General features: G+C 54.0%; 1 protein-coding gene across 1 annotated transcript in view; it reads right to left on the bottom strand.

Annotated features, from left to right (window-relative positions):
• Positions 1-26,311, bottom strand: part of Phactr3 (phosphatase and actin regulator 3) — a 182,816-nt gene that overhangs the window by 42,705 nt on the left and 113,800 nt on the right. Inside the window, exons 4-7 of the mRNA XM_004669481.2 lie at positions 21,006-21,188; positions 15,289-15,498; positions 7,078-7,252; positions 3,999-4,246 (exon numbers count right to left, since the gene is read on the bottom strand). Coding sequence (XP_004669538.1) covers positions 3,999-4,246; positions 7,078-7,252; positions 15,289-15,498; positions 21,006-21,188 — 816 coding nt within the window. The remainder of the gene's footprint in view (positions 1-3,998; positions 4,247-7,077; positions 7,253-15,288; positions 15,499-21,005; positions 21,189-26,311) is intronic.

Genomic DNA, 26,311 nt, shown 5'->3' with positions numbered 1-26,311 from the left:
TTGGGAGGTGAATCCTTTCTGGTGGAGGTGTGCCACTGGGGCGTGGGCCTTGGGATTTTATAGTCTAGCCCTACTTGCCAGGGCTAGCAAGCTCACTTTCTCACTCTCATTGTTCCCTCCATGCTGCTGTGAAGATGTGACACTCAGCTGTCTGCTCCTTCCATCCTTTCCCCACCATGATGAAACTTCCCATCAAAAGTATAAGCTGAGAGATGGCTTGGTGGTTAAGGTGCTTGCCTGCAAAGCCTAAGGACCCATGTTCAACTCTCCAGATCCCATGTAAGCCAGACGCACAAAGGTGAGACAAGTGCAAGGTTACACATGCCCACTTGATGGCACAAGCATCTGGAATTAGATTGCAGTGGCTGAGGCCCTGGCACACAAATTCTCTCTCTGTCTCTCAAATAAAGAGGCACAAGCTGAAGTAAGCCCTGTCCTTCTGGAAGCTGCTCCTTGCCAGGTGTTTTCATGCCAGCTGTGAGCAGGAAACTGTACCCTCTGGTAACCCTGTCAACTGTGGAGGAGGTCTTCCTTAAAGACAACCAACGGCACAGGGCCCCATCAGCACCTGCTTTTGGTTAGCCAGCTGTCCCTCAACAGTATTAAAGCTACTAGGAATGAAGGCTCTTGCCTTGGGAAAGTGACCAAGGCCATTCCAAGAGTCTACACGTGGGTTTGTAGCTTCCCTTTACTTCTTACCAGCGAAGGATGCAGCCTTCCTTCCTCCCCAAAAGGACACAGCCCTTAGCAACCAAGCCTACAGCACCTTCATCTTGGATTTCTCAAGGCTCCAAAAATAAGAGGAAGCTGAAAAGTTGAGGGCTGTCTGGGGTTCCCCAAAAGCAGGGGCTAAGGAGGGCTTTGTCCAGACACAAAGTGAAGTTTCTTGCAGATCAAACCTTGGGCACTGTGCTTACGACATACCAGGAACACATTTACCTAGGGACACTCAGGCCACCGACGCCTGTCTTACTTTTTAGAGATGACCTGGGCTGGCTCCCCAGCCTTGCAATAGGTCTCACTGAGTTCTCTCAGCTGTGTGTGAGCTCCTTGCTTGGCCCTGAGTCAAGGGAAGCCCCCCCTTTATGAGCTTACAGGAATGTAGAGTATCCTCATCCTTCTTCTCTGTACACTCCATCCCAGCCTGGTACACCCTTTCCTAGGTAAGGTTCTGGCACTGACACCTGCTTCCTCCCTCCTGCACTCCCCCCCCACCCCCTGCACATTTCCCTCCTCAGCCCCAGGCTCCCGTTGTGACAGGCATGCATTCTGCAAAGCAGCCTCCAGAGGAGCAGGACACTGGCCTGCGAATTTTGTAGACCTAGCAGCTATGCTGAGAACTGGATGGGCCAAGGTGGCCAGTGGGCTTGGCATGATGCCTAGCACAGCTGAGCCATGGCAACCTTGTGTGGAGCGCTCTCTGTGCTGCTGGGCAGCTCCAGGCGGCCATAAGCAAATGCCCCTCAGCATCACAGAAGCCACAGTGGAAAGCCCACCATCAACACACTCGATGACAAGGTGAAATCTCTCCTACAAGGTCAAGAATGAGGCTCAGAGGCCTCTACTCAACTCTGTACTGAAAGTTCTAGCCAATACAATTACACAAGAAATCAAAACATCCCAACGGGGAAGGGATGGATGGAAACCGTCTGCTGATGGCACGATCTTGCGCAGAGGAATCTCTGAACGTCACCCAAACACTCTTGAGACAAAACCACATCCGGTCAGGTTTCAGGATGTAAAATCTACACTCAACAGGAGTAGTAATTTTCATATTGACAACAAGACATCTGAAAAAGGGTATTCAGGAATTAGACTTGACTGCCCCAGCTTTGAGGGCAGCAAGTCCAAGCGGCGGGGGAGGAGAGCTCAGGCAGGGCCAGGGTCACTCTTGACTGAACTTCTGGGAAACTAGAGATTCCTTCTCAGATTAGTCAAGGCCTCCAGCTGGCTGGAGGTGAGCCATCTCCTCCTCCGTCACTCACAGGCTCGAGGACAGCTGCCTGCAAGCCACCTGAGGGCAGGTGAGGCCCATAATACAGCCACCTTCACAGCACCCAATGTGTGTTTATCCAGAGCTAGATGAACCGTCCAGCCAGGGCCCTACACTGCGCTGGCCTTCACACCCCCAGAGTCTGGAAAGCACAGAGGTCAGGCCCCGGGACAGCCAACCAGGTCCTCCAGGGAGGACCCCATGCGTGCCTTTGAAAGCAGGCAGCTGGCCTGGGAAGCACTGCTCTAAGATGGAGAAATCACAGAGTAATCTTGGCCTGCACACATTTGTCATTCACTCCGAGGTACCTAGCCCCTGCAAAAGAGGGGTGAGGGGTGGCTATGGCCTTGGGACCTCCTCTGTGGAGCCAGAAACCTGGATTCCTTTCCTTTCTTCTTGGTTCCCTCAAAGAGAGAGACGGGTGAATAGTAGTAGCTGCCATGAGGTACCACCAGGGTCATCAGACCGAGCACCTGAGGACACTCACTGGTCAATGTACCTGAATAAAGTGCAGGGAGCACTTCACAAGGAAAGGTTTAAGGCAGCACAGGTCTGTCACTGACCCGAGTCCCACCCCAGCAAGCTCTGATATTTGGTGTTCAGTGAGGACAACCAAAGCGTCAGTCACACACATCCACAGTGCCACAAACTGTCCACCGGTTTGCCAGAGACCTAGGTCCCTAAGCATCCTGCATTCTGTGTGTGCGCAGCGCCACCTGGTGTCCACAGGGAGGTGGATGCTCTATTCCCAGCAAGAAAAGACAGTGACCACCTGTGATCTGTAAATTCAACACAGTGACAAACTCAGGTGGGTCCTCACCTCCCCACAGGTGACCTTTCAACCTACAGAGGGAAAAATCACAAGAGGCCTGTCCATGCACTCTCCCAGCACTTAAGATGGTGCTCAAATGACACACATGCCTTAGGCTTCACTTTTCATGTGTTCCTAGGGAAGAAACCCCACAGGTGCTGAGAGACATCTTGACATTTAGGCTACATTGGGAACCGCCTGAGTGCAGCCTCTCTCCAGAGAGCATTCACCATGCCGTCAAATGCCTGCACCACCAGGTCCCCAGGACATCCTCCTGCAAGCCACTTTTATCTTAGGGTCTCCCCTCCCAACGCGGCCTTGTCTGTTAACCTCCACTGAAAGCCACGTGCACAATTGTCATTAGTCGCTATAACAGCTGGGTGAGTGTATTTGTTATTTTTCTTATTGCTCTGATCGAAGACCTGACCAGAAGCAATGTAAGGGAAGAAGGGTTTATATTGGCTCTGTTTGGGGCACAGCTCACTGTGGCAGGGAGGGGCATGGCAGACGTAGTGTGCGTGGTGGCCACACTGTATCCGCAGTCCAGAAGCAGAAATGGACAGGAAGTGGGGATGAGATATTAAGCCTGAAAGCCCACCCCCAGCTGGAGACCAAGTGCTCAAGCACGTGAGCCCATGGAGGAGCTGTGAGCATTTCACATTCAAGACACAACAAGGCAGAGGCAGTCACTGCCCACAAGGGCCTGGACATGACATGACCTGCCCAGGAGACCTGTCTGGGTTCTCTGACGGAAAGTAGAGCTGAAGAGTTCACACAGCTTCTGGTAGGGCTGTTTAGGATCTAGCCATTCATTGGGCAACCTTTCTCTCTTCCTTTCTGCCACAGCTCACCTTGTTTTTATTTAATTCGAATTTCCACCTTTGGCCAATGTCATCCTCGGGGGTGACAGCTCAAGGTTACTCACAGCACTACACATAAAAAAATGAAGGTCCAAATCTCAACCCTGCAGATACAATATAGCTCTTCCGTGTCTCCCATGCTCCGGCCAAACCTGGATACAACTATGGAAATTCTCACTACATAGTGGCCACCACCCAACCAGTGGCTACCAGAGAAGTGCTAATGTCAGCATGACCCTGGACTCCATGCTCAAGGGCACTGTGCTGCCTGAGATCCTCCGCTAACCCTCTCTCTCCTCACCAGGGTCCTCCCCTGGCTGTCCCTCCTCCTCACCAGAGATGACGGAGTCGTTGAGCACCTCCTCATCCTGATACAGGAGCAGATTGTCCTCGAGCTCAGAGCTCAGGATCAGGTTCTCTTTGTTCTCCTCGGAGTCCTTGGTGCCAGTCCACTTGTGCTCCGAGGCCCCGTCGAAGCTCCAGGCCTCCTCCCGCTCCTTTCCTCGCTCCATGCTGGACGTCCTGGACAGCCGCACATCTATCCGCTTCTTTGGAGACCCTCTGCTCTCCCGGCCTGGAAAGCTAAGTCAGCAAGATTGCGTGGGTAAGCACTCATGGCCTCATAAAGACCGTGGAAAAGGCTGCCGTGCATGCGTTCTCAACTTCTGTCCTGGGCCTCTGGGCAAGGAGTACTGGCGGGAGCACGGGAGCACGTGGCTTTGTAGGCTGTCCTGCTTGAAAAGCCGATGACATGTTTGTACTAAGCCCTGCCAACACATACAGGCAGCCACACAGCAGGGTGAAGGGCTTGAGGGATGGACAGGGTGTCTGTTCTTCTAACATCCCACCAAACCATGCATGAGTACCATGACTCACCTCTCCTCCAATGACCTTTTCAACATCACACCTGTGCCCTCTCTCTCCTCCAATGAGCTCGTTAACTTCCCACCTGTGACCTCTCTCCTCCAATGAGCTCGTTAACTTCATACTTGTGACCTCTCTCTCCTCCAATGAGCTCGTTAACTTCCCACCTGTGCCCTCTCTCTCCTCCAATGAGCTCGTTAACTTCCCACCTGTGCCCTCTCTCTCCTCCAATGAGCTCATTAACTTCCCACCTGTGACCTCTCTCCTCCAATGAGCTCGTTAACTTCATACTTGTGACCTCTCCTCCAATGAGCTCGTTAACTTCCCACCTGTGACCTCTCTTCTCCAATGAGTTCGTTAACTTCCCACCTGTGACCTCTCTCCTCCAATGAGTTCGTTAACTTCCCACCTGTGACCTCTCTCCTCCAATGAGCTCGTTAACTTCCCACCTGTGACCTCTCTCTTCTCCAATGAGTTCGTTAACTTCCCACCTGTGACCTCTCTCCTCCAATGAGCTCGTTAACTTCCCACCTGTGACCTCTCTTCTCCAATGAGCTCGTTAACTTCCCACCTGTGCCCTCTCTCTCCTCCAATGAGCCCCTTTCCTTCCCACCTGTGACCTCTCTCTCCTCCAATGAGCTCATTAACTTCCCACCTGTGACCTCTCCTCCAATGAGCTCGTTAACTTCCCACCTGTGCCCTCTCCAATGAGCTTGTTAACTTCCCACCTGTGACCTCTCTCTCCTCCAATGAGTTCGTTAACTTCCCACCTGTGACCTCTCTCTTCTCCAATGAGTTCGTTAACTTCCCACCTGTGACCTCTCCTCCAATGAGCTCGTTAACTTCCCACCTGTGACCTCTCTCTCCTCCAATGAGCCCCTTTCCTTCCCACCTGTGACCTCTCTCTTCTCCAATGAGTTCGTTAACTTCCCACCTGTGACCTCTCCTCCAATGAGCTCGTTAACTTCCCACCTGTGACCTCTCTCTCCTCCAATGAGCCCCTTTCCTTCCCACCTGTGACCTCTCTCTTCTCCAATGAGCTCGTTAACTTCCCACCTGTGCCCTCTCTCTCCTCCAATGAGCTCGTTAACTTCCCACCTGTGACCTCTCCTCCAATGAGCTTGTTAAATTCCCACCTGTTCCCTCTCTCTCCTCCAATGAGCTCGTTAACTTCCCACCTGTGACCTCTCCTCCAATGAGCTTGTTAAATTCCCACCTGTGACCTCTCCTCCAATGAGCTTGTTAAATTCCCACCTGTGCCCTCTCTCTCCTCCAATGAGCTTGTTAACTTCCCACCTGTGCCCTCTCTCTCCTCCAATGAGCTCGTTAACTTCCCACCTGTGACCTCTCCTCCAATGAGCTTGTTAAATTCCCACCTGTGACCTCTCCTCCAATGAGCTTGTTAAATTCCCACCTGTGACCTCTCTCTCCTCCAATGAGCTCGTTAACTTCCCACCTGTGACCTCTCCTCCAATGAGCTTGTTAAATTCCCACCTGTGACCTCTCCTCCAATGAGCTTGTTAAATTCCCACCTGTGCCCTCTCTCTCCTCCAATGAGCTTGTTAACTTCCCACCTGTGCCCTCTCTCTCCTCCAATGAGCTCGTTAACTTCCCACCTGTGCCCTCTCTCTCCTCCAATGAGCTCGTTAACTCCCCACCTGTGACCTCTCTCTCCTCCAAGGAGCTCGTTAACTTCCCACCTGTGACCTCTCTCTCCTCCAATGAGCTCGTTAACTTCCCACCTGTGACCTCTCCTCCAATGAGCTCGTTAACTTCCCACCTGTGACCTCTCTCTCCTCCAATGAGCTCGTTAACTTCCCACCTGTGACCTCTCTCTCCTCCAATGAGCTCGTTAACTTCCCACCTGTGCCCTCTCTCTCCTCCAATGAGCTCGTTAACTTCCCACCTGTGCCCTCTCTCTCCTCCAATGAGCTCATTAACTTCCCACCTGTGCCCTCTCTCTCCTCCAATGAGCTCGTTAACTTCCCACCTGTGACCTCTCTCTCCTCCAATGAGCTCGTTAACTTCCCACCTGTGCCCTCTCTCTCTTCCATGAGCCGCTTTCCTTCCCACCTGTGTCCTCTCTCTCCTCCCATGAGCCCCTTCCCACCTGTGACCTCTCTCTCTTCCCATAAGACCCTTTCCTTCCCACCTGTGACCTCTCTCTCCTCCCATGAGCCCCTTCCTTTCACACTGTGAGCACCAAGTTATCAAGTCGAAGAGTGTGTGCACAGACTTCTTTGCATTCTCAACATTCAACCCAGGTGGCCTTCAAAGCCGGACAAAGCAGAGCCTTCTCCCCTAGCATCTCTCTGTGGAGCCTCCAACTCCACAACCTGAGCAGGGCACTGTGGGGAGGGAGAGAGGAGTCTCAAGGCCAGGATCCCCTGTGTGCATCCTCTATCCTAGTGGGAATTTCAAGATGGTCCCAGCCAGAGTGTGAACACCCACTAGAACCCTGAGTGACCACACAGGCGAGGGTCTGTGAGGAGTTGGGCCCTGCTGGGGACTCGGGACACAGGTGTGGCAGTCTAGGGGCAAAGCCTTACCTGTCCTGACGGTGTTTTGTGGCCAGTGCCCTGTGTAGCTCCTCAATCACACGGCTGGGGGGCAGCGGCCGGTGGACAGTGGTGAGATGTGGGGACCCTGTGGGGGTGGCAAGCTGTCCTCGGAGGGCCGGGTCAGTAGTCTTCATGCTGGAGCCTTGGAAGAGCACGGCTTGGCCTGGGGTGCAGGAGGAACCCACAAGAACATCACCCTTCACGTGGGGGCCAAAGCCTTGCTGAGAAAGGGGAGCAAAGGATGGACCCTGCATCCCTGCCTCCCAGCCAGGCAGCCAGACTCACGTGCAGTCACTGGGTCACAGTGTTCTGCCTGCAGAATAGAAACCTCTGCCCAATCCCCACCCCACGAGGCAGAGCTCTGCGATGTCAGAGCCAACGTCCCTCTGCAAGGCTGGGAGTGCAAACTGTGCTCCTTCCCACTTCCTGGAGCCAAGCTTTGCCCTGTGTGACCCACAGCACATGCCAAGGCCTGCAGCTGTCCTCTGCCACTGCCCTCCTTCCCATCGTCGGTTCCCATCCTCTTCCTTCTCCCCACACTGAAGTCAGCGGGTCTTTCTGGAAGGCCAATCCCATCATGCCTTTCCTTAGGGCATGATTCAAACTCGTGGCTCAGTCACCGAGTCCCCAGGGCTGTTCTGCTCAGTCCCCTGGCTTCGTTTCCTCCCTGATGCCACCTCATTCTCTCCACTCCAGCTCATGACGATCTTCCCAGGTTCCTCTGTGTGTGGAGGGGTTCGTGTGTTTGTGTGTGCACACGCATGTGGAGGCCAAAGGTCCACATCAGATGTCTTCCCCAATTGCCCTCCCTTATTTTTTGAGATGGGACTTCTCACTAAACCCAGAGCTAATTTGGCTAGCATAGCTAGCTAGCAAGCCCCAGGGATCATTCTGCCCCTGCCTCCTTGGTGCTGGGATTAAAGGTGCATGCCACAGGACCCTGGTTTGACATGGGCGCTGTGGCTCAGAGCTCGGGTTCTCATGCTTGCATGGCAAGCACTCTACCCACTAAGCAATCTCTCCACACCGCTTTCTAGCTCTTGAAGATGTCCCGCAGCCCCACTTAGCTCTGCAAGGCTCCACCCATCTTCTGCGACAGTACCCCTTCCTAAGTGAGGCCTTCACTGAATCCCACCCTGGTACGGAGCCCTGGCACTCAGCCCGAACTCCCCACCTCCCGCCAGACAGGGGAGTTACTCTGCTGGGGTGGCTTTCTTGCCCCTGGCTCTGAAACGTTGTGGAATAAACGTGTGTCGTTTACAGTGACTTCAAAGAGGAGTCCAAATGGACATGAAACCTAACAAAGGGAGCCTGCTCTCCTCCCTTTGGGAAATATGTGCAGAGCATGGATTTTAAGACCAAGCGGGCACGAGGTCCTCAGAACCACCCCAGACAGGGCTTGTCTTACAGTTCTGACTTCCAGTCCCAGCCTGACTCTTGTCAGCACGTGGGGCCTGGGCAAGGGCCTGGGTTCTCAGAGGTCTGCAGATGGTCACTGGCTCCCAAACATGGTTGACCAGTGGAAGTTCAGCAGTGGGCTGGGAGCCCAGCTCCCCTTATGGCTTCCTGCGCACCTTCATTCCCAAACTTCCCTCAGCTGTGAAGAAAAATCTGTATTTTGTTAATCCAAATAGCAAGAAAAAGGTCGCTTTTCTTCCCTAAACACAGAAAGAAAGTGAACACAATGTCAATGAACACATACATACACACACACAAACACACACACACACACACACACACACACACCTCAAAAGCAAAAAGAGGCTGGAGAGATGGCTTAGCAGTTAATACATTTGCCTACAAAGCCAAAGGACTGAGGTTTGATTCCTCAGGACCATGTAACGATGCACAAGGTGGCACATGCATCTGGAGTTCAGGGCTGGAGGCCCTGGCGTTTTCTCTCTCTCTCTGTTTCATAAATAAAAATGTGTAAATAAAGGGAAACTAAGTCTTTCTGAGGATTTTTGTGACTTAGCCTTTGTGATAGTTTCAATGGATGCCCCTCAACAGATTCAAGAGTTTATTAAAACTTGTAATTTAGATCTCCAGCCACCTGGCTGGAGGAGGTATCCCTGTGGGTGGATCCTAGGACCCAGCCCTAAGGGGTGTTTGAGGAAAAATCTGGAATTCCAGTCTGAGCTATGCAGAAAGCAGGCTGAATTCTGCCTGGGGTTCCTGGAGGGCACTTGCTTGTGTGCTGCTGGTGGGATTCTCTTTTTCACCATTATAAAACTTTCCCTGGATCTGTAAGCCTGGAATGAATTCCTCTCCTTCCATAAACTGTGTCTGGTTTGGAGGTTCATGTCAGGAGCGTGAAACTGACCACAGCAGCCTTCTTCCAGAATATCTGCTTTTACCAGGCAAAGCCAAGCCAGCAACAAAGAGCTCGGGTCCTTGACACACAGACAGGCAGGGGTCAGCCAGCCCGAATGGAAGCAGAGGACACCAGGGAGAGGGTGGGAGCTTTGTGGACAGGTGGGCGTTGTGCTCGACCTGAAAGACGAGCCATGCGAGATGCAGGCCCAGATCACACCTGCTAGTTATGCCAATGGCGCCCTAAGTGCTCCCCACTCGAGCATCCTGGGGGTCACCCTAGGCCATTGCTAGCCAGCACTGCCTGTACTCCTTGTCCAGTACTCCATGAGACACATCACAAGGACAGCAACAGGGAGGCTCTGTGGCTCATCTGCGCGCACCTGGTGTGGCCACAGTGCAGTTCCACACATACATGAGCAGCCCCAGTGCCACTGGATAAAGACAGAAACGCCCGGGAGCAGACACGGCCAGCTGCGTCACTCAGTCGCTCTGTGGCGCACTCTGCCCACCCGGTGGGCTGAGAGGTGCCAAGCGCTCCTCTTACCACTTCCATTCCTGAAAGGAGGGATCAAGCTCACAGCTGGCCAGAGGTGTGCTTCTAGGAGGGATGTGCCTCGAAGTGCACTTGGCAGAAACGTTGGGACCCTTGCAGCAAAGCAGAATGTCACAGCAGGACCCAAGTAGGGAAAGCTCACCTGCCTCGGAGCTCAGGCAGCGGCGCAAGGGGGGAGGGGTCTCCTGGATTCGTAGGAAGGGGGGCAGCAGTGAAAGAGGAGTGCCCACTTCCACCCTTGAGTTAGGGCGTGCTCACCACGAAGACTTTGCAGAAAGGGCCAGAGCGGCCAGGGGGACGCCTAAATGGCTAAAACGCTTGCTAAGTGAATGTGAGGCCCAGGGGTTCAGAATCTCATCACCCCCCCCCATCAATGCCTGCAGTGTAGCAGCCTGCACGTAACTCCAGCACTTGGCAAGTAGACACAGGATCCCCGGGGCAAGCTGGCTAGGTAGACCAGCCAGCCTGGTGAGCTCGGGGTTCACGTCAGAACCCCTGCCTCAATAAGGGAGAAAGCGGTGAAGCGACTGAGACGTTGCCCTCTGGCCTCCGCACACATGCACACATGTTCACATATTCCTGCACACAAACATGCACCTACACACGTGAATGCATACACACCCACACACAACACGCACAACCACATACACATACATACAAATAAATAAATATATATTTATTTATTATATTATTATATATATTTTATACACACACACACACACACACACAGAGCCAACACACACACGGCATCTACCCTGACTCCAGCTCTGTAGTCTTGGGACAAGAAGGCTCAGTTGAGGCCTGGTGATGGCTAAGTGGGAGATGACCAGGGCTCAGTTAGCAGCCACAGAAAGCCAGATGTAGGATCCAGTCGGTCTTGGGATTCCACCCTCCAGTACTATAAGAAACAAACTCACTGCTTATAGACCACTCAGTGACTCCGTCATAGTGGCTGGTATAAAGCCAGACACATAGGCCCCTGACTCAGGCAAGGATGTGCCTGAGTGGTAAGTGGCTGTGTTCCCGGTGCCCTGTACACTGGGGCCCAGTCAGGGCTTTCCTCTGCTGTCACCTAGCCCACATGTGTGGGAGCAACATGACCCAAGAAGGAAAGGAAAGTTAAGAATGAGCCACCAAGATGTGGTCTCAGCCTTAAGGAATTTGAGCAGAAGTCCTCAGCCCGTAACTGCTTCCCAGTTCAGGCCCCTGCCGATCAACAACATGTCAGAATAAGATGATCCCACTGAAAGGAGGGTACAAGTCAGACAGAAGAGGATGGACAGGCTGGGGACGGTGCCTGCGGACCCAGAATAAGCGGTGTGAACACCAGAGGGCCACTGGGAAGGCAAAGTGCAGTCGGAGTCTGAGCATGCCCAGCATGGGGGAGGCTGGAAGATCCCCGGGCTGAGACATTCCAGAAGGGCGGGATACATGTGCACATTAGCTAGGAGAGAGCGAGGCACCCAATGCCTTATCTGATGACTTTAAATTGCTTCAGGATTCAGTGGCTTGGGAAGGGAAGTGTCATGAAGGTAGCTACAAAATGCAAAATAGTGTGATCTGTCACTTTATTTTTTTTACTCTAATGTGTGTGGTCACACCAGTCCAAGGCCAAGCGTTTGATTCATTGCAGGGATGCAGAGCCCACAGCGCTAGTTCAAGCAGTCCCTCATCCCGTAGCACAGTCACCTGCCCTTGCTTGGCACCATTGCAGACACAATGGCTGCACTCATTTGACTGGTAATAGAGGCAGGGTGCCATCTAGGGAGCAGAGGGTGAAAAGGCAGACACCGAGAGACAAGGCACATCTAAGCCCTGGGGCTGAAGTCACAAATGACCACAAGCAGCGGCTTCAAATGACAGGACCGCTCTCTCAGGTCTAGAGACCAGACATCCAAAGTCAAGGTGTGGGTGGGATGAATGCCCTAAGCACTTTGAGGGGGCCATCCCATGTCCCTCTCCTGGCTTCTGGGGGCTTCCTGGCAATTCATGGTATTATTGGCTTAGAGGCACGTCACTATTACTGTTCTCTGTGTTTGTCTGTGGATTTTACAAGGACACCCTCCTGGAATCCAGGGCCCACCATAATGCAAGACTTGAACTCAGTGTTAACTTTAATAAGGTCATGTCCTGAAGTTCCAGGTGGGCATGAATTTTGGGTAACAACATACAACCCACTAGATATGGTAAGATGTTGTGGAAAACACTCCCAAGTGGGGGCACAAGTTGCCATGGGATGGAGCTGTCTCTCCAGAAGATGGTGGAGCATAAACTGAGTTTTCCTATGAGAAGGCTATACCAGTTACCTTCTTGTAGCTGGGACAAAACAACCAACCAAAAGCAACAGATGGCTGCAAGGGTTTCAATTTATAGCCTTAAAAAAAATTGTCATTGGGTGGGGTGGCACACGCCTTTAATCCCAGCACTTGGGAGGCAGAGGTAGGAGAATCGCCATGAGTTTGAGGCCACCCTGAGACTCCGTAGCGAATTCCAGGTCAGCCTGAGCTAGAGTGAGACCCTGCCTCGAAAAAACAACAACAAAAAGTTGCCATGGCTGGAGAAGCAGCACAGAGTGGAGGCTGGGGATCGCGTCTTGTCACAACAGCTGCGAACAGCAGCAAGAGCGAGCTCCTGACGCTGGCAGGAGGGACTTGGGCTACAACAGCCCAAGCAACACACCTCCTCCAGAAAGTCTCTACCTCCCACAGGCAGGACAACTTTCTCAAATTGCAACCAGCTGAGGACCAACTATTCAAAAGCCTAGGGGGAGCGTTTCATTCAAACCACCACAAAAGCCTTAACCTGGAAGCCAGGTAAGGAGCGTCTGAGCAGGAGGGCAGCAGGTCCAGGAGTGCTGGCAGGCACCTCACCCTAACACTCTAACACTCTAACACGCAGCCCCACCCTGAGAAGCCCCACACGCAGCCTCGCCTTTGACTCTAGCTCTATGGTCCTGAGACAGGAAGACACTGTTGGGGCTGCAGAGATGGTTCAGGGCTAAGTGTGTTTGCTTTGCATGCGTTCAAACCAGCCTGGATCTCCAGCTTCCATATCAAGGCAGACACAACACAGTGCACACATCTGTAATCCAAATGTACTGGTGGCAATGGAAGGCAGAGTCAGAAGAATCCAGAAGCTTGGGGGCTAGCTAGTCTAGTGTTCCCAGTGCCAAACAAGAGAGGCCCTATCTCAAAACAAGGTGGATGAACAGTCTGGGGTTGTCCTCTGACCTCCACACACACTGTGGTATGCACGTGCATGCATGTGCCTACACAGTAATAAATTAAAAATTAAAAAGATTAGGTTGGTCTTCAATGCTCCATTTTTATTAAGTGAAGAGGAAAATAGACCACAGAAAGCATTTTCCCCAAAGAATACCCTAGGGCATTTGTTCACCCCAGCTTGGAAATGGCACTGAAGGCTCCAGATCAGAGCAGTGGAGTGAGGCCACCCTCCTGAGCTCATGCCCCCACTGTGGCAGCAGCTGACACCCCAGGGTGGCAGGGTCTCTCCCAGAGACTGGGAGGCGGCGGGATGTGAGGTAATGAGACAAGGCTGCTGGCCCACAGTAGGACCAGGTCTTGTTTTCAGGCAGCTTCCTATCGAGCCTACTTGCCTCCCGTCCAGAACCGGGTTTGAATCTACATCAGCTGTGGGTCTTGGAACAAGTTACCATGCTTTTCTGAGCCTCCGTTTCCTAAAGTGTGTGAGACACCCCGCGGGTCCCTCAAGGATTGGCCCTCAGGCTCAGTGAGGGATCTTCTATATACTCAGTGACTTCATAGATGGTGGCTCGGCCCTGGCTGTCCTTTCGTGTCCCCTGGTTCCAAAGGCAGCATGTGACATCGTGCTCATTAAAACAGCCACCATTGCAATGGCTTAGTGGCTAACGTTCACGCCACATGGCATGCGTTCTATCTGCAGTACCCGTGTCAAAACTGTCAGGCATCCTGGTGGCACACACCTGTTAACCTGAATGCTGGGGAGGCAAAGACAGAAGGATCCTTGTAGTTCAGTGGCTAGCCAGTCTCACCTAGTTGGTGAGCTATAGGCTAAGAGGTAACCCTGTTTCCAAAAGAGGTGGGCAGCACTCCTGAGGCTGTCCCAAGCCTCCATGTGTGTGCATACACACACACGCGCGCGCGCGCGCGCACACGCACGCATGCACCCAAATACCCCCGTGGTGTGATGCACACCACATACATGTAAAAACAAAACAAGTAGCCACCACTCAATGCACGGTCTCCCTCTCTGAGGCCATCACAGGCGCCTGTTCCCAGCAGTAACTGGACAAGACATGCCCACGGCCAACAAGTAACTGTTGACATCCCGATCCTGGCATCAGCTAAGCCTTGAGGCGTGAGCTAGAGAAAGCAGGAGGGTGGGCAACAAAGGGGCTTCTAGCCAGCTGTGCTCTACTCGGATGCCCACTCGGGCTCCAGTGCCTATGCCTGGCTCTGCCTTGCTGGGTGGGCAGAGCCATGGGTTGGCAAGAGGGCAAGGGGTGCCTTTGGGGAGTGTAGAAGTAGGACAGACACACGGCCGGCTGACACATGGCTGTCTGGGTGGCAGAAGGAAAGCCCTGACCTGAGGTCTGGCTGCATGCCTTGGGTTCAGGGTCTGGAAAATTCTCCCTTTAACTTCTGTAGAGACCCTGCCATCTGCAAAAGGGAGATCAAGACGACTGTGCCCGGGCTGGAGAGATAGCTCAGCGATGAAGGCATTCGCCTACAAAGCCTAACAACTTGAGTTCTATTCCCCAGATGCACAGTGGCACATGCATCTAGAGTTCATTTGTAGCAGCTGGAGACCCTGGTGTACCCATCTTCTCCATCTCTCTGTCTCTCTTCTATCTCTCTGCTTGCAAATGAATCGGTGAAAATATTTTTAAAAAAGAAGTCTGTGGCCAACAACCACGGCCCTTGTAAGAACTATTTCCCCAGCCCACAGAGCCCAGTTATGGAAGCAAAAGATGAGAATTAGCCCAGAACTGGAGCCCAGACAAGGGCCTGAGAATGCAGATGGATGGCTGAATAAATGGATAGACAGACAGACACATGGGCGGACAGATGGATATAAAACAAAGAAGAGGGATGGAGGGAACAAGAAAGAACCAGTGAGCAGACAGATAGATAGAAGGAGAGGAAGGAGGGAGGAAGTGATGGTGGATAAAAGGAAGGAAGAAGGGATGGATGGACAGATGGGCAGACATCCCCGAAGGAGGAAGGAGGGATGTTGTATGGATGACTGGATGGATGGCAATAGGAGTGGAGGGATGGATGGACAGACGAGAGGAAGGAGAAAGATCGACAGGACGCATGCAGACCCACCTGGGACATTTTTTGTGGCTTTGCAGCTGGCCTTGGGTGGAGGGGTGGGCAGCAGAGGAGGGCTGGGGAGCTGGCCCGCAGGTCTCTCCAGGGGCCTGGGGGGGTCATCCAGGGAGTCCGACCCGGCTAAGGCTTCAGAGAGCTCGTCAGTGACGGGCAGGCGGCTGCCAGCGTCAGCTTCTTCCCCACTGGATGCAGACGGCATCTTGGCTGGTTCAAAGGCAAAATGGAGCATTCACAAGCTGTTTCCAGGACTGTGGTTGGCCAGCAGGGAGGTTGAGGGAGAACAGATACACAGGGGTCCCTTCGTGTGTGGACTTGACTATGCATTCAGCAGTCAAGAGAACCGCCCGCAGCAGAGGGGAGGGAGTCGGCCGTCACTGGAGCGTGGCTGACCGTCCTCCCACCCAGCGCCTCGGGCCCTTCTTGCCTAACTGCACGGCCAGCAAGGCAGGCTCTGAGTAAGAGAAGCCAGGCTCAAGTTGCTGTAACACTTATTCGGTGACCTTGCTTAGTGATACACCTCTCTGTGCTTCCATTTAATAGTGTTGTGGACCTATGCTAATGACACTACCCCTTCACAGGATGAATTCCAGAATTCCAGGCTTCAGCAAAAAGTGACAGTGAGGTGGGGCATACGGGGACACCCGCGGGACCCCAGCTCTCTGGAGGACATTGAAGCATGAGGATCAGAACCTGGATCTGGGATAAGACTGAACCCCTACTTCAAAACAAAATAGGAGGAGGCCTGAGTTGCCTTGGGGGATAATAATAAAGTGTGTGTTTGACACATCAAGACCCTCACATCAGCAGCTATGCGTTTTCTGTGTCCAGCTTGAGGCACCCCTACCTGCTGTAACATGGGGGCTCACATAAGATGGTGGGGGCAAGGAGGTGGGACATCCAGGAAGAGTCAACGTACCCCCAAAACCTCCTCCTGCTCCGTGACCACCCACCAGCCTCTCCCTCTCACCAGCTCTTCACCCAACCCCAGCTCTACGGTTCACCATTTCCACAGCAAGCCCAACAGTGACCCAGGTCATCTGCCTGGATTCCATCTCACCCCACCCTGGTGATATCTCCGCCCCCTTTGATAGAGACACCACCCATATGCCTTTTTCTTCCAAGTGCTTGGGAAGGAGTGACATGGGAGACACATGTGGTGACCCACTCGGGTTGATCCTCCTCCAGCGCCCAGTCTGGCTCTCACTTCTACTTCCTACCTCACCAATCCCTTCCTGCTACCACCTGCTGACCTCTCTCCTTCTGTCATACAGGGGAAACTGAGGACATTAAAGGCGAGGTTCTGCAGCCAGCCCCTCTAACAGTGTTCCCATCCTCCTGCGTTGCAACGACATGCCTCGGAGTCTACCCCTGCACACACAGACACCACGTCCTCCACGCACACTGATTTGGAGCAGGGTGACCAGCTAGCCAGGAAGAGGCAGGTCTCGAGAGTGGGCCCGCAAAGGCAGTGCTGGTGACCGGGCTCTGCCGGGAGCAGGCCTCAGACCTGGAACCACTGTAGAGAAAAAGCAATAGCCACAGGATCCCAGGCCTGCAGGGTGTCACTAGACCTGGGGGTCATCCCGTCCACAGTGTTGCTGCCTGGACAAGAAGAGAGCCTCTGGAAACTAGGGGTGGCCTGTGATAGCCCTGTGTACTCAGTATCAACCCAGTCTCAGCCAAGTTCATGGAAGCTCCAATTTGTAAGAGAAAAGAGCTACCTTCTCGGCACCTCCGGAAGGCAGGCGTGGTCTGGGGACAGCAGGAGGCACCACTGGGGCTCCCGATACAACAGCCCCCGTGAGGGCACCACGAGGTTTCAGACTGCCCAAGGCCAAGGAGAGGAGCTGAGGGGTCCAAGACTCTCGTGAGTCATTTACTTGGTAACCTGGAGTGTCTCTGCTGGTCGGTGACATCTGTTTCCTACAAAACAAGCTCAGCGCAGAGGGACAGGGCCCGGGTGCAGCAGCTCCCGGCAGCACGGAGGAGCAGGATGTGGCACAATAACAAGAGATGACAGCTTTGTATCTGCCGCTTGTCCTGCCTGAGTCTGCAAGGGAGACGGGAGGCCACACTGCAGCCCCAGGCTTCAGTCACCCCCTGTCATAACCACCCCTTATGTAAGGAAAAGGCCCAAAGTAAGGGAGCCAAAGGTGAAAGACGGGCCACAAAACCCAGGCCCCTGGCAATCACAGGAGGGCTGAACATCTCCCACAGAGCTACACAGGAGCCAGACAAAACCCCTGCAGGCATGCCCTCAACTGGCTCAGGACGGGGCAGGGGGCTGAAGGACCCAGCAGGCTGTATCCTGATGGGTAAGGAGACAAAAACAGCCCATCTGTTTTTAAAGCATCCATTAAGCATTTTACAATGTTGCCTTGCAATTATCTTAAATAGTGAGTTTACCTGCTCCCCCCCCCCCGCCCGCCCACACCCCCGCATTAAATGACAATCTGCTCTGTCACTGGATGGATGTGTGTGCCAGGCCAGGCCTCATACACAGACCTGGAGTCACTGCAAAGGATAAGAGCCTTGAGCAGGACCCCAGGCCTGCAGGGAGTGGGGGGGGTCAGAACTTAATGGCAAAATGCAAGTGGCCCCATTCTTCAGAGCACAGGCACTGATGAGGCGAGGCCTAACCGCGGAGGCCACACGTGCAGACAGTGAGACTGTAGCAACGCGTCAGCACTCTGCCAGTGGCAGCAAACACCTCGAGTGTTCCATGGCTAGGAGGATAGGACTGTTTTCTGGGGATCACCACATGCAAACGTAGCGATTCCAGAAGGGTGCTGTGACCCCCCCCCCCTTTCTCCTTTTTCATAAAAATTTTTTTTTGAATTTTTTATTTTACTTGAGAGAGAAAGAGGCAGATACAGAGAAAGAGAATAGGCATGCCAGGGCCTCCAGGCATTGTGATCAAACTCCAGATGCATGTGCCACCCTGTGCATCTGACTTATGTGCACCTCTAGGGAACTGAACCTGGGTCCTTTGGCTTTGCAGTCAAGTGCCTTAGCTGCTAGGCCATCTCTCCCAGCCCTACACTGTCTTTTTCACAGTTGCAACAGGCTCAGCGAGGTTAGGTGACTTGCCCACGCTCACACAGCTTACTGAGAAGCTCAGTCACCTTCAGTCCCAGGCCAGGTTCATGTCAGACATGTGACCCTCAACGTCTTTCTGTTTCTATGGAGGAGTCACTGAGCTGTGTGCCTCCTTGTCGTCGTGGGAGAGGCCAGTCTCCTGGGGCTATTTCCAGATAAGCCAGCAGATGCAGACACGGCACTTAGAAGAGTGCTCACGCGCTTAGGACGGCACCCTCAGCACCCCATGTGCCCTGGACAGCCGTGTTGTAAGCAGCGCCAGTGATGAGTGTGCCAGCTGCTGCTCTGAAGAATGAGCCCACCAGACGCCTGGCTCTCACTTTGAACACCACGGGCCCTCCCCCTGAATCTGCTGTTTTTACTTGCTCAAGAAAACTCAACATTTTTTAAAATATTTTTTTATTTATTTGAGAGAGAGAGAATGGGCGTGCCAGAGCCTGCAGCCACTGCCAATGAACTCTAGACGTATGTGCCACCTTGTGCATAGGGCTTACGTGGGTCCGGGGGAATTGAGCTGAGGTCCCTTTGGCTTTGTAGGCAACTGCCTTAGCCGCTAAGCCATCTCTCCAGCCCCAAACTCAAAATTCTATTTCAATTTATTTATAAGCATTCTCTCTCTTTCTCTCCTCCTCCCTCCTCAAGTGAGAGTCCCATCCCATTGGCACTGTATAAACGAACACAGCACTATTATAATGTTCTCTGTCAGTCCACATGTCACCCACATACAGTTATCTCCCACTGCCAGGGGCTGACAATCCCTGTGGGGAAGCTGCAGGTTATCAGACAAGGGAGGGAGAAACCTGAACTAAGACCTGACACTGGCCAGGCAGATGCCACTCCACCACACCATGGCCCATAGCTTTCTGTTGCTAAGTCCTTTGTCCCTCTATCCTGGGCCCCACTTGCCCCCAGGGAAGGTTGCCCAGAGACATCTCTCCTCCCTAACCCAGCGCTGGCCACATTTGGTCACTTTCAGTCCCTTGCTCTTTCCTGCTCCTTAGCTGTCTCTCTCAGGGCCCGGCCCAGCTCATGGGCAGTTCCAGGGAGCGCTCTCTCTGGCACACGCCGCACCTGCCGTTCCAGTACCACCTGCAGATGCTTTCTTGCAGTACACTTTCTTGTCGGGTACTGCTGACCCCAGAGCCATTCCCTGGCCCTTCACAGATCACATCTGTCTACCTTACCTGCCATCTGTGCACATGTTACTCTCCTCTAGAGACACACTCCCCTTCACTCTGTTGGGCCCTGTCCTGCTCACACCTCGGATCTGACAGCAAGTTGAGTCTAGAAGGTTCCGCAGGCAAAGTGATGCCTCCAGCAAACCCACAAGGCCACCCCACTCCAAAGCCACACAGCTGAAGAGGCCCTGGGGTCAGATGCAGGCCTTGCCTGGAGCTGCACCTCCCGCGTGGAGTGGAGTGAGTGGGAAGATGCAGTGAGAACCAGCAGCAGGAGCCTGGGGGCAGAGGCTCAGGGGTCACGTGCCAGAGGAAGGCTCTGCTCACAGCCATCAGAACTGCACCGCCCACTGTGCCGTGAGGTCTGCTGCCCGAGACGCTGGGCATGCTGAGAGGTGTGACAGCTATGTGACTGTGGGAACTCCCCCGGGGGTCACAACTAGTCATGCTCCAAATCCCATTTGCGTGCCCGAGCCAAGTGATCCTGGAGAGACATGGCCACCCCACGGGGGCAGAGCACACTCTGGGCAGATGCCAGCTAGCCCCGCAGGAAGGCTGGGCAGAGGCAGCCAGCAAAGAGCACAGGATGGCCTGCTTCACCGGAGAACAGAGACCTAGTGAGAAGGTTCAGAGGATTTCTCCCCCCACCTGGATTCATGACCTCCCACTTCCTGAAGAAACAGGTAGTTCTCAGTCCAGCCCTAGCGAGGGTTCACGTGTGAATGGCTCTCCAAGCTGCAGAGCGGTCTTGGAAAACGGCTTAAAGTCCCTGCTAGTGAGTCTGGGAGGAAGATAGGATCTGAGGCCCCAGGACTGTCACCCGGTCTGCCCTCTCCTCTGTCCCGCTGTCTAGGGCTCTGGTCTACTCAGATCAAAGCCACCACCCCAGCCCACTCCATCTCCACACTGTCTACTCAATGTGGAACATGCCTCGCTAGGTCCCTCTACACTCCTGGTATCCCTGATGTTGGTCCCACGATCACTCACATGTAGCAGAGGGAGGGACAAGACCAGTGACCACAGAAGAAGCCACTGAACCCCAGATCCAAATATTTGCAGCACCCCACCTCTCCCCAGCACACATCTGACCCTCCTTCTCTCAGGGAAGAGGTCACCTGACACAAGATTTAGGCCGTTGCCTTATGTCCCACTCTACCATTCTGTGGTTAGCTGGACACTCCCTCTCTAGAGAGTTTTGTGTCTAGAAGAACACCAGTGACAACTCAAAGATGTTCCAAGGACATCTAGACCCCCTTACGCGCTGCACTTACTCACTGTGCTAGACTTGGGAGGTCAGGAAGGGAATTCTGAGAAATGCTGGGACTCACCCAGCCATCAGGCCAAGGGAGACAGGGTGGGGAGTGGGCGATTCAAAAACAATGAGGTCACCAGTCCACTACCCGAGTCACCACCCCCAGGGTCGCCTGCTGGTACCTGTGTCATCCAGCTGAGTGTCTGAGGACACCAGCTCATCCAGGGAAGCCTGATCCGTCCCGGTGGCCAAGGGGCTTCCCGGCTGGACATCGTCTGAGGTCGGCGTCTCCTGCTCAACAGTAGACGGCTCACTTTGCGTGGGTCGAGGGCCTCCATCGGAGCTGCAGGTTTTGCTTTCAGAATCTGCAAGGAAATCTGGCCATCAGCTAGAACACACCTTCTTCACATCCGTGAAGGATGCCACTGGGTCCCCAACCTACTCCACTTGGGAGTTCCTCTCTCCATTCGGACAAGTGGTCCCCTACACACTCAGACCCTGGTCTCACAGTCTCGCACCTGTGTGAGACAGACAGTGGCTCCGCCACATCCCTTCCCTTTGCCACATGTCCTTGCCATTCCCCTCCCTGCTGACCCCACATCTGCCATGGGCTGGGTGTGGCTCATGGATGCTAATGGACTTTCTGCAGACGTGTCTTCAAAGTGGTGTACACTCCTGCTTGCTCCCTCCTGACCCTCAGCCCTCTCTCTCTGATGTCAGGCTTAGGCGACTGAGCCTGGGACAACTGACAACTGAGATGAGTGACCTGCAATGGACACTGGCTGTCGGATGCCCCTGAGGTGCTGGAGTTGCTGTAACGTGTCATTTCTGTGGTACAGACAGTAACTCATCTCTGTTCTCATCACTGGCTGCTAGTCACCCATGAAGTAAAAACCTATCCATCAACTGCTGCATGTCCAGCACAGATCAGCCCCGGCAGGGTGCAGGGCGACACCAAAGCACCCTTCTCCCCAGGTGGCAGACACAGAGAAGACTGCAACAGTATCTCAAGCCAGCAACAGGGCAAGGCCAAAGGTGGAGGGGAACAGAGTCGGGTGTCCTTAGGTCATGACAGCCTTCCTAGGAGCGGGCACACAGAGAGCTTGTGGAAGGGACAGGCCATCCTCCTCGCCTGAGACTCAGCCGGTAAGCGTCTGCAGGTCTGGCCCTTCACTCATCGTGCCGAGTGTGGTCCCTTCACAACGAGGGGCTCCACCACTGGGGCCAGAATGGAAATAGGGACCCTAAGGCAATGGAGCCTAAAGGGTTAAACTTTCCCCTACAGTGCCACCTGGGAGGCAGGGACAGGCTGAAGCCCTGGAAGAACGGGCCTCTCCGGGACGGGACACATGTCCCCATTCTGACAGCCTATCATCTGCTTCCTAACTTCTGTTTCACTGCTCCAATAACATTGCAGCATCGCCCCAGGAAAGACATGGCAAATCTAAGACCTCCTCCCTCCCCCGTGCCGTGGTTTGAGGGGAAAACGTCCTCCAGTTTCCAGTATCATTAGGCCTTAGACTTGATCCTCAACTGGCTGGCTAGGCCTTTGGGAGGTGGAGCCCTGCTTGAAGAGGGGTGTCACTGGGGGTGGGCCTTGAGGTTTATTAGCCCCATTGGCTGGATGTTCAGGGCTATGTCACACTGGCTGCAGGCTCCCAGTGATGTGACAAGATGTGACACGCTGCTATCTTGCTCATGCCATGCCTTCTCCATCATGATGAGACGTGAAAGCCCTTGAAACTGTCAGCTGAAGTAAACCTTTCCTCCCTAAGCTGCTTCTGGTCGGTGTTTCATCCCACCAGTGAGAAGGTAACTGCTACACCCCACTTCTGGACAAGCTACATAATTCTCATTATCCTTCCAATTTCCGTTTCTAATTTCTTTTGCTATGCAGGGTAACTGCTGAAGTGCTACTTACAGAAAGACTCCTGTGGCCCCACAGCTACAGACCAGACGACCAGAACCATCCGCTATGCCCATCTCAGGCTGGCAGAGTACCCATGTGTCCTCTGTGTGACCCATCCCCTGTGCGTGGGACTGGACATCACAGCCCCTATGACAATGGGACCTACACATTTGCCCAGCATGGGACACTAGGGGGCGCTTGCCTGCTTCCGACTTCCCATCATGACTGAAAGGAAGAAGAGATTTGCTTCAGGGCCAGCAGTCTTGACCTTTGCCTGGGCAGTTTTGCCTCCCTTCCCCTGATCTGCATCTTCTAGGAGTGTCCATCTCTCTCGGCCCCCTGACCATGCCTCCCAGCCACTGCAAAGGGGCTTCTAGTGTCTACCAGCAAACCTCTCAGGGCCTCGGTTTATGCATCTATGAACTAGGGACAATGCTTCTGCTGGGTTCATGGCAATCTGGAGAGAAGTAAGTGTGTTAGTGGAACATGCTAGCATGCACTCTCCAAATATGCCTGCTCTCCTCATGGGTGGTGGTAGTTTCTGACACAACGGGAGGAAAAGTCCACCAAGCTCTGTCGACGGCAGCCTTGGGACACTTTTCAGTACTGTTTTCTTGTTCCATAGGGTCATCTCCAGATCTAGGACGCCAGAGGTCGGTTTCCTTCCTGCCCGCAGAGAATCTCCCTGCGGTGGTCACTGTGACTCAGCACCTTCCCTTGGCATACCGCTGTCTTCACGGGGAAGAGCACAAGGGTCAGGCAGCCAGGTCGGGTCACCTGCGCCCAGGACGAGCTCTGCCCGGAGCCATGTCTCCCTCCCAGAGAGGTAGGCAAGCCCAGTGACCTCTGCCCAATATGGAGCCAATGACAAATATTCCAGATGGCCACTCACGTTTGACCCACCCTGCTTGCTCATCCCTTAGGTTGGATTTCACAGAAGCTCTGTCAGAGGCCAGAGGTACACAAGTCCCAGAGTACGCTGGACTCCCAGCTCTTACCGTCACCTCATCCCCGGGCACAAAACAGACCCAGCCAAGGCCTTCTTGAGGGTCAGAAATGGATGCCACAAAGCTCAAACCTGGTTTCTTGGCCCTCTGTGACTGGTTTTCTCGTGACTGACACAACTTTGTGACATTCGTCCCTGACAACTGCCCCCAAGTAGTATAAAACAAGCCATAACCCTAGAGGTATTGCCTGAGCTGTGTTCAGTGACCTGCAGAGTCACAAGGCTCTCAAGGGAATTGGACAGTCACAAATCAAGTCAACCTGGTTTCCATACAGGTATACACACTGTCTGGGGTACACACATGTGCTTTCACTGCACGTGTGTGTGTGTGTGTGTGTGTGTGTGTGTGTCTGCTCAGTGAACCACAGTATAAGAGGTCACAGCGCAGCAAGTGTGTTTAGGCCAGCACCACCAGGAAGAGGTGACAGGAGGGCACTTATGTCTCTGAGCAGCTCCACGCTTAGGGCTTCAGGCATGCTGAGCCTTAGACAGGGTCTACGTTTGCTGTTATAATAAACACATCTCCACCACCACCGGCATCATGACTCTCACCACACCATCACTGTGGCAATGGCCAGAACCTGCAGCCAAGGCCCAGAGGCCTGCAGCCCCAGCATGCTGTGTGGGCACCTGCAGGGCTGGAACGCCTCCACCTACGCCTGCAGGCAGCAGACCTCCAGGCCTGTTCCAGGCAGTGCTCCGAGCTCCCACCCGGAATCATGCTCCAGGAGAAGCTATAATTCCCAAAATAGCTCTGGGGGTAGGGCTGTTGCTAAGAAACGGGGGTTGGCAGTGGGGTGGGGGGTGTCCTGCCTTACACTGTATGGCCAGCTGGTCTCGCTTCAGGCTGGCTCTCCTACTCTGCCCTTCTCCCAGGGCTGCAGATGGGCATGCAGAGCTAGAAGTCTGTGTCACAAGGGCAGACCCAGTACCCAGTGGGGACACATGTGTACTCACAGAAACCAGACAGCCTGTCATTGACTCTCCCGGGAACCTGTGAGTGAGAGGTCACTGAATATAGTACCGATGCAACAAGTCTCTGTAAATATCCAATGAGATTTAAATTATTTAAGAAACCACCTAGTTGACAGATGAAGGAAGACAGCAGAAAGTCACATGGGGACATGAACAGTTTGTGCACCAGAAATGTGCAAGATCCTGTCCTTACTGACAGAGGTGGCTGGGGCTGGACAGAACTGCACACTGGACGCTGGGCTGCTAGCCTTGGGTCCAGACGTTTCAGAGGAGGCTGGACAGAGGGGACAGAGTAAGGGGAAAGAGTGACCCTCCTTCCAGCACAGCACAGCTGTCCCGCAGTGCTGGGGTCCCTCCTGCAGCCCAGCAGATGTCCGGAATGGCAGGAGTGGGAGGGGGGAAGACTCCAAGGCTCCTCGCCTGCTAACAGTATAAACCAACACCGCTGGGGGTGGAGGAGAGCCAGGCCTCGTCACCCAGGACACTGCCGGGATCGCCTCTGCCGGCCCTGCCCATCGGCCAGCTGGCCTGCCCCACCGCCCACCTGATCCGGAAGTATAGTCCAGGATGTGGGTGTACGTGTGCACATCTGCGCGTGTCGGCGTGAGGCCAGGTGTGTACGTGTGCTCATCTTTGTGTGTGGGTGTAAGGCGCAGGTTTGATCCTGACCAAGGTAGCCACCATGGGGGTTCTTGGTCCACTAAGGATTGCTGGAAGGCCTGGAAGGGTCTGTGCCAGGCCCCATCTCTGTCTCCCTCCAGCCACCTGAGCTGCTCTTGAGAGGAGTCTAGGCCGGAGTACAACGGCTCAGTGAAGGCGGCCTGCCACCGGGGGGAGCCCGTGGCTGCAGATTGGTCCTGCCTGTCTGAGACTGAATCCTTAATCCACGGCCAGAGATGCTGTCCAGGAAATGCTCACACTGACAGGACAAGAGACGGCACCGCGCTCCCGTCCAGAGCCAGCCCTCGCTTCCACCCCTTGCGGACCCGAGCTCCCTGACCCCGGAAGCGGCGGCTGTCAACGCAGAAGAGGACCCTGTGCTCCTGTCACCTGACGAACTGGGACAGCCGGGTCTGGCTTAGGTGCACTTGGCCGTTGCAAGGACAGCACTTTCCGCAGCAGCTAGAGGCCTGGCTCTGCATGTTTTATCGCGACTGCACGTTCACTGAAGTCACACACCGTGGAGAACCCGACCGCAAAGAACACCAAGAACATGCAGTTCCTCTCCACCCAGAAACAAGCCCTGCGGCCCTGGCCTTCTATTCCCTGCCTGGGATGGCCTGGGCTCCCACTGTGCCTGGATAATGGATAGGCCTCTGTCACTCTAGCCCTGGCAAGCACAGGAAAAGAAAAAGGCATCTTGCACCTAATCCCTCTCCTCCCTTCACGTCCTTCTAACCTCATTTACCTTCTCCAGGTCACAGTTTTTGAGCCACACTCCCTGCACCCTGGGGCTCCAAGTCAGCCATTCCCACAACTTAGACTTCTACACTAGTCTGCCGTAGGTTGGAGTTGGCTGGGGAAGCTCATCAAGTTCTGATGTTTGGTGCCGTCCAAGCACCAACTTCAGCTTCTGGCCCATCGCAGGAGACTTATAG

This window comes from Jaculus jaculus, chromosome 8 (assembly GCF_020740685.1).
Source record: "Jaculus jaculus isolate mJacJac1 chromosome 8, mJacJac1.mat.Y.cur, whole genome shotgun sequence".
Taxonomy (NCBI): Eukaryota; Metazoa; Chordata; class Mammalia; order Rodentia; family Dipodidae; genus Jaculus; species Jaculus jaculus.
Note: the sequence above shows the minus strand (reverse complement) of the source record. Positions and strands in the feature narration are given on the sequence as shown.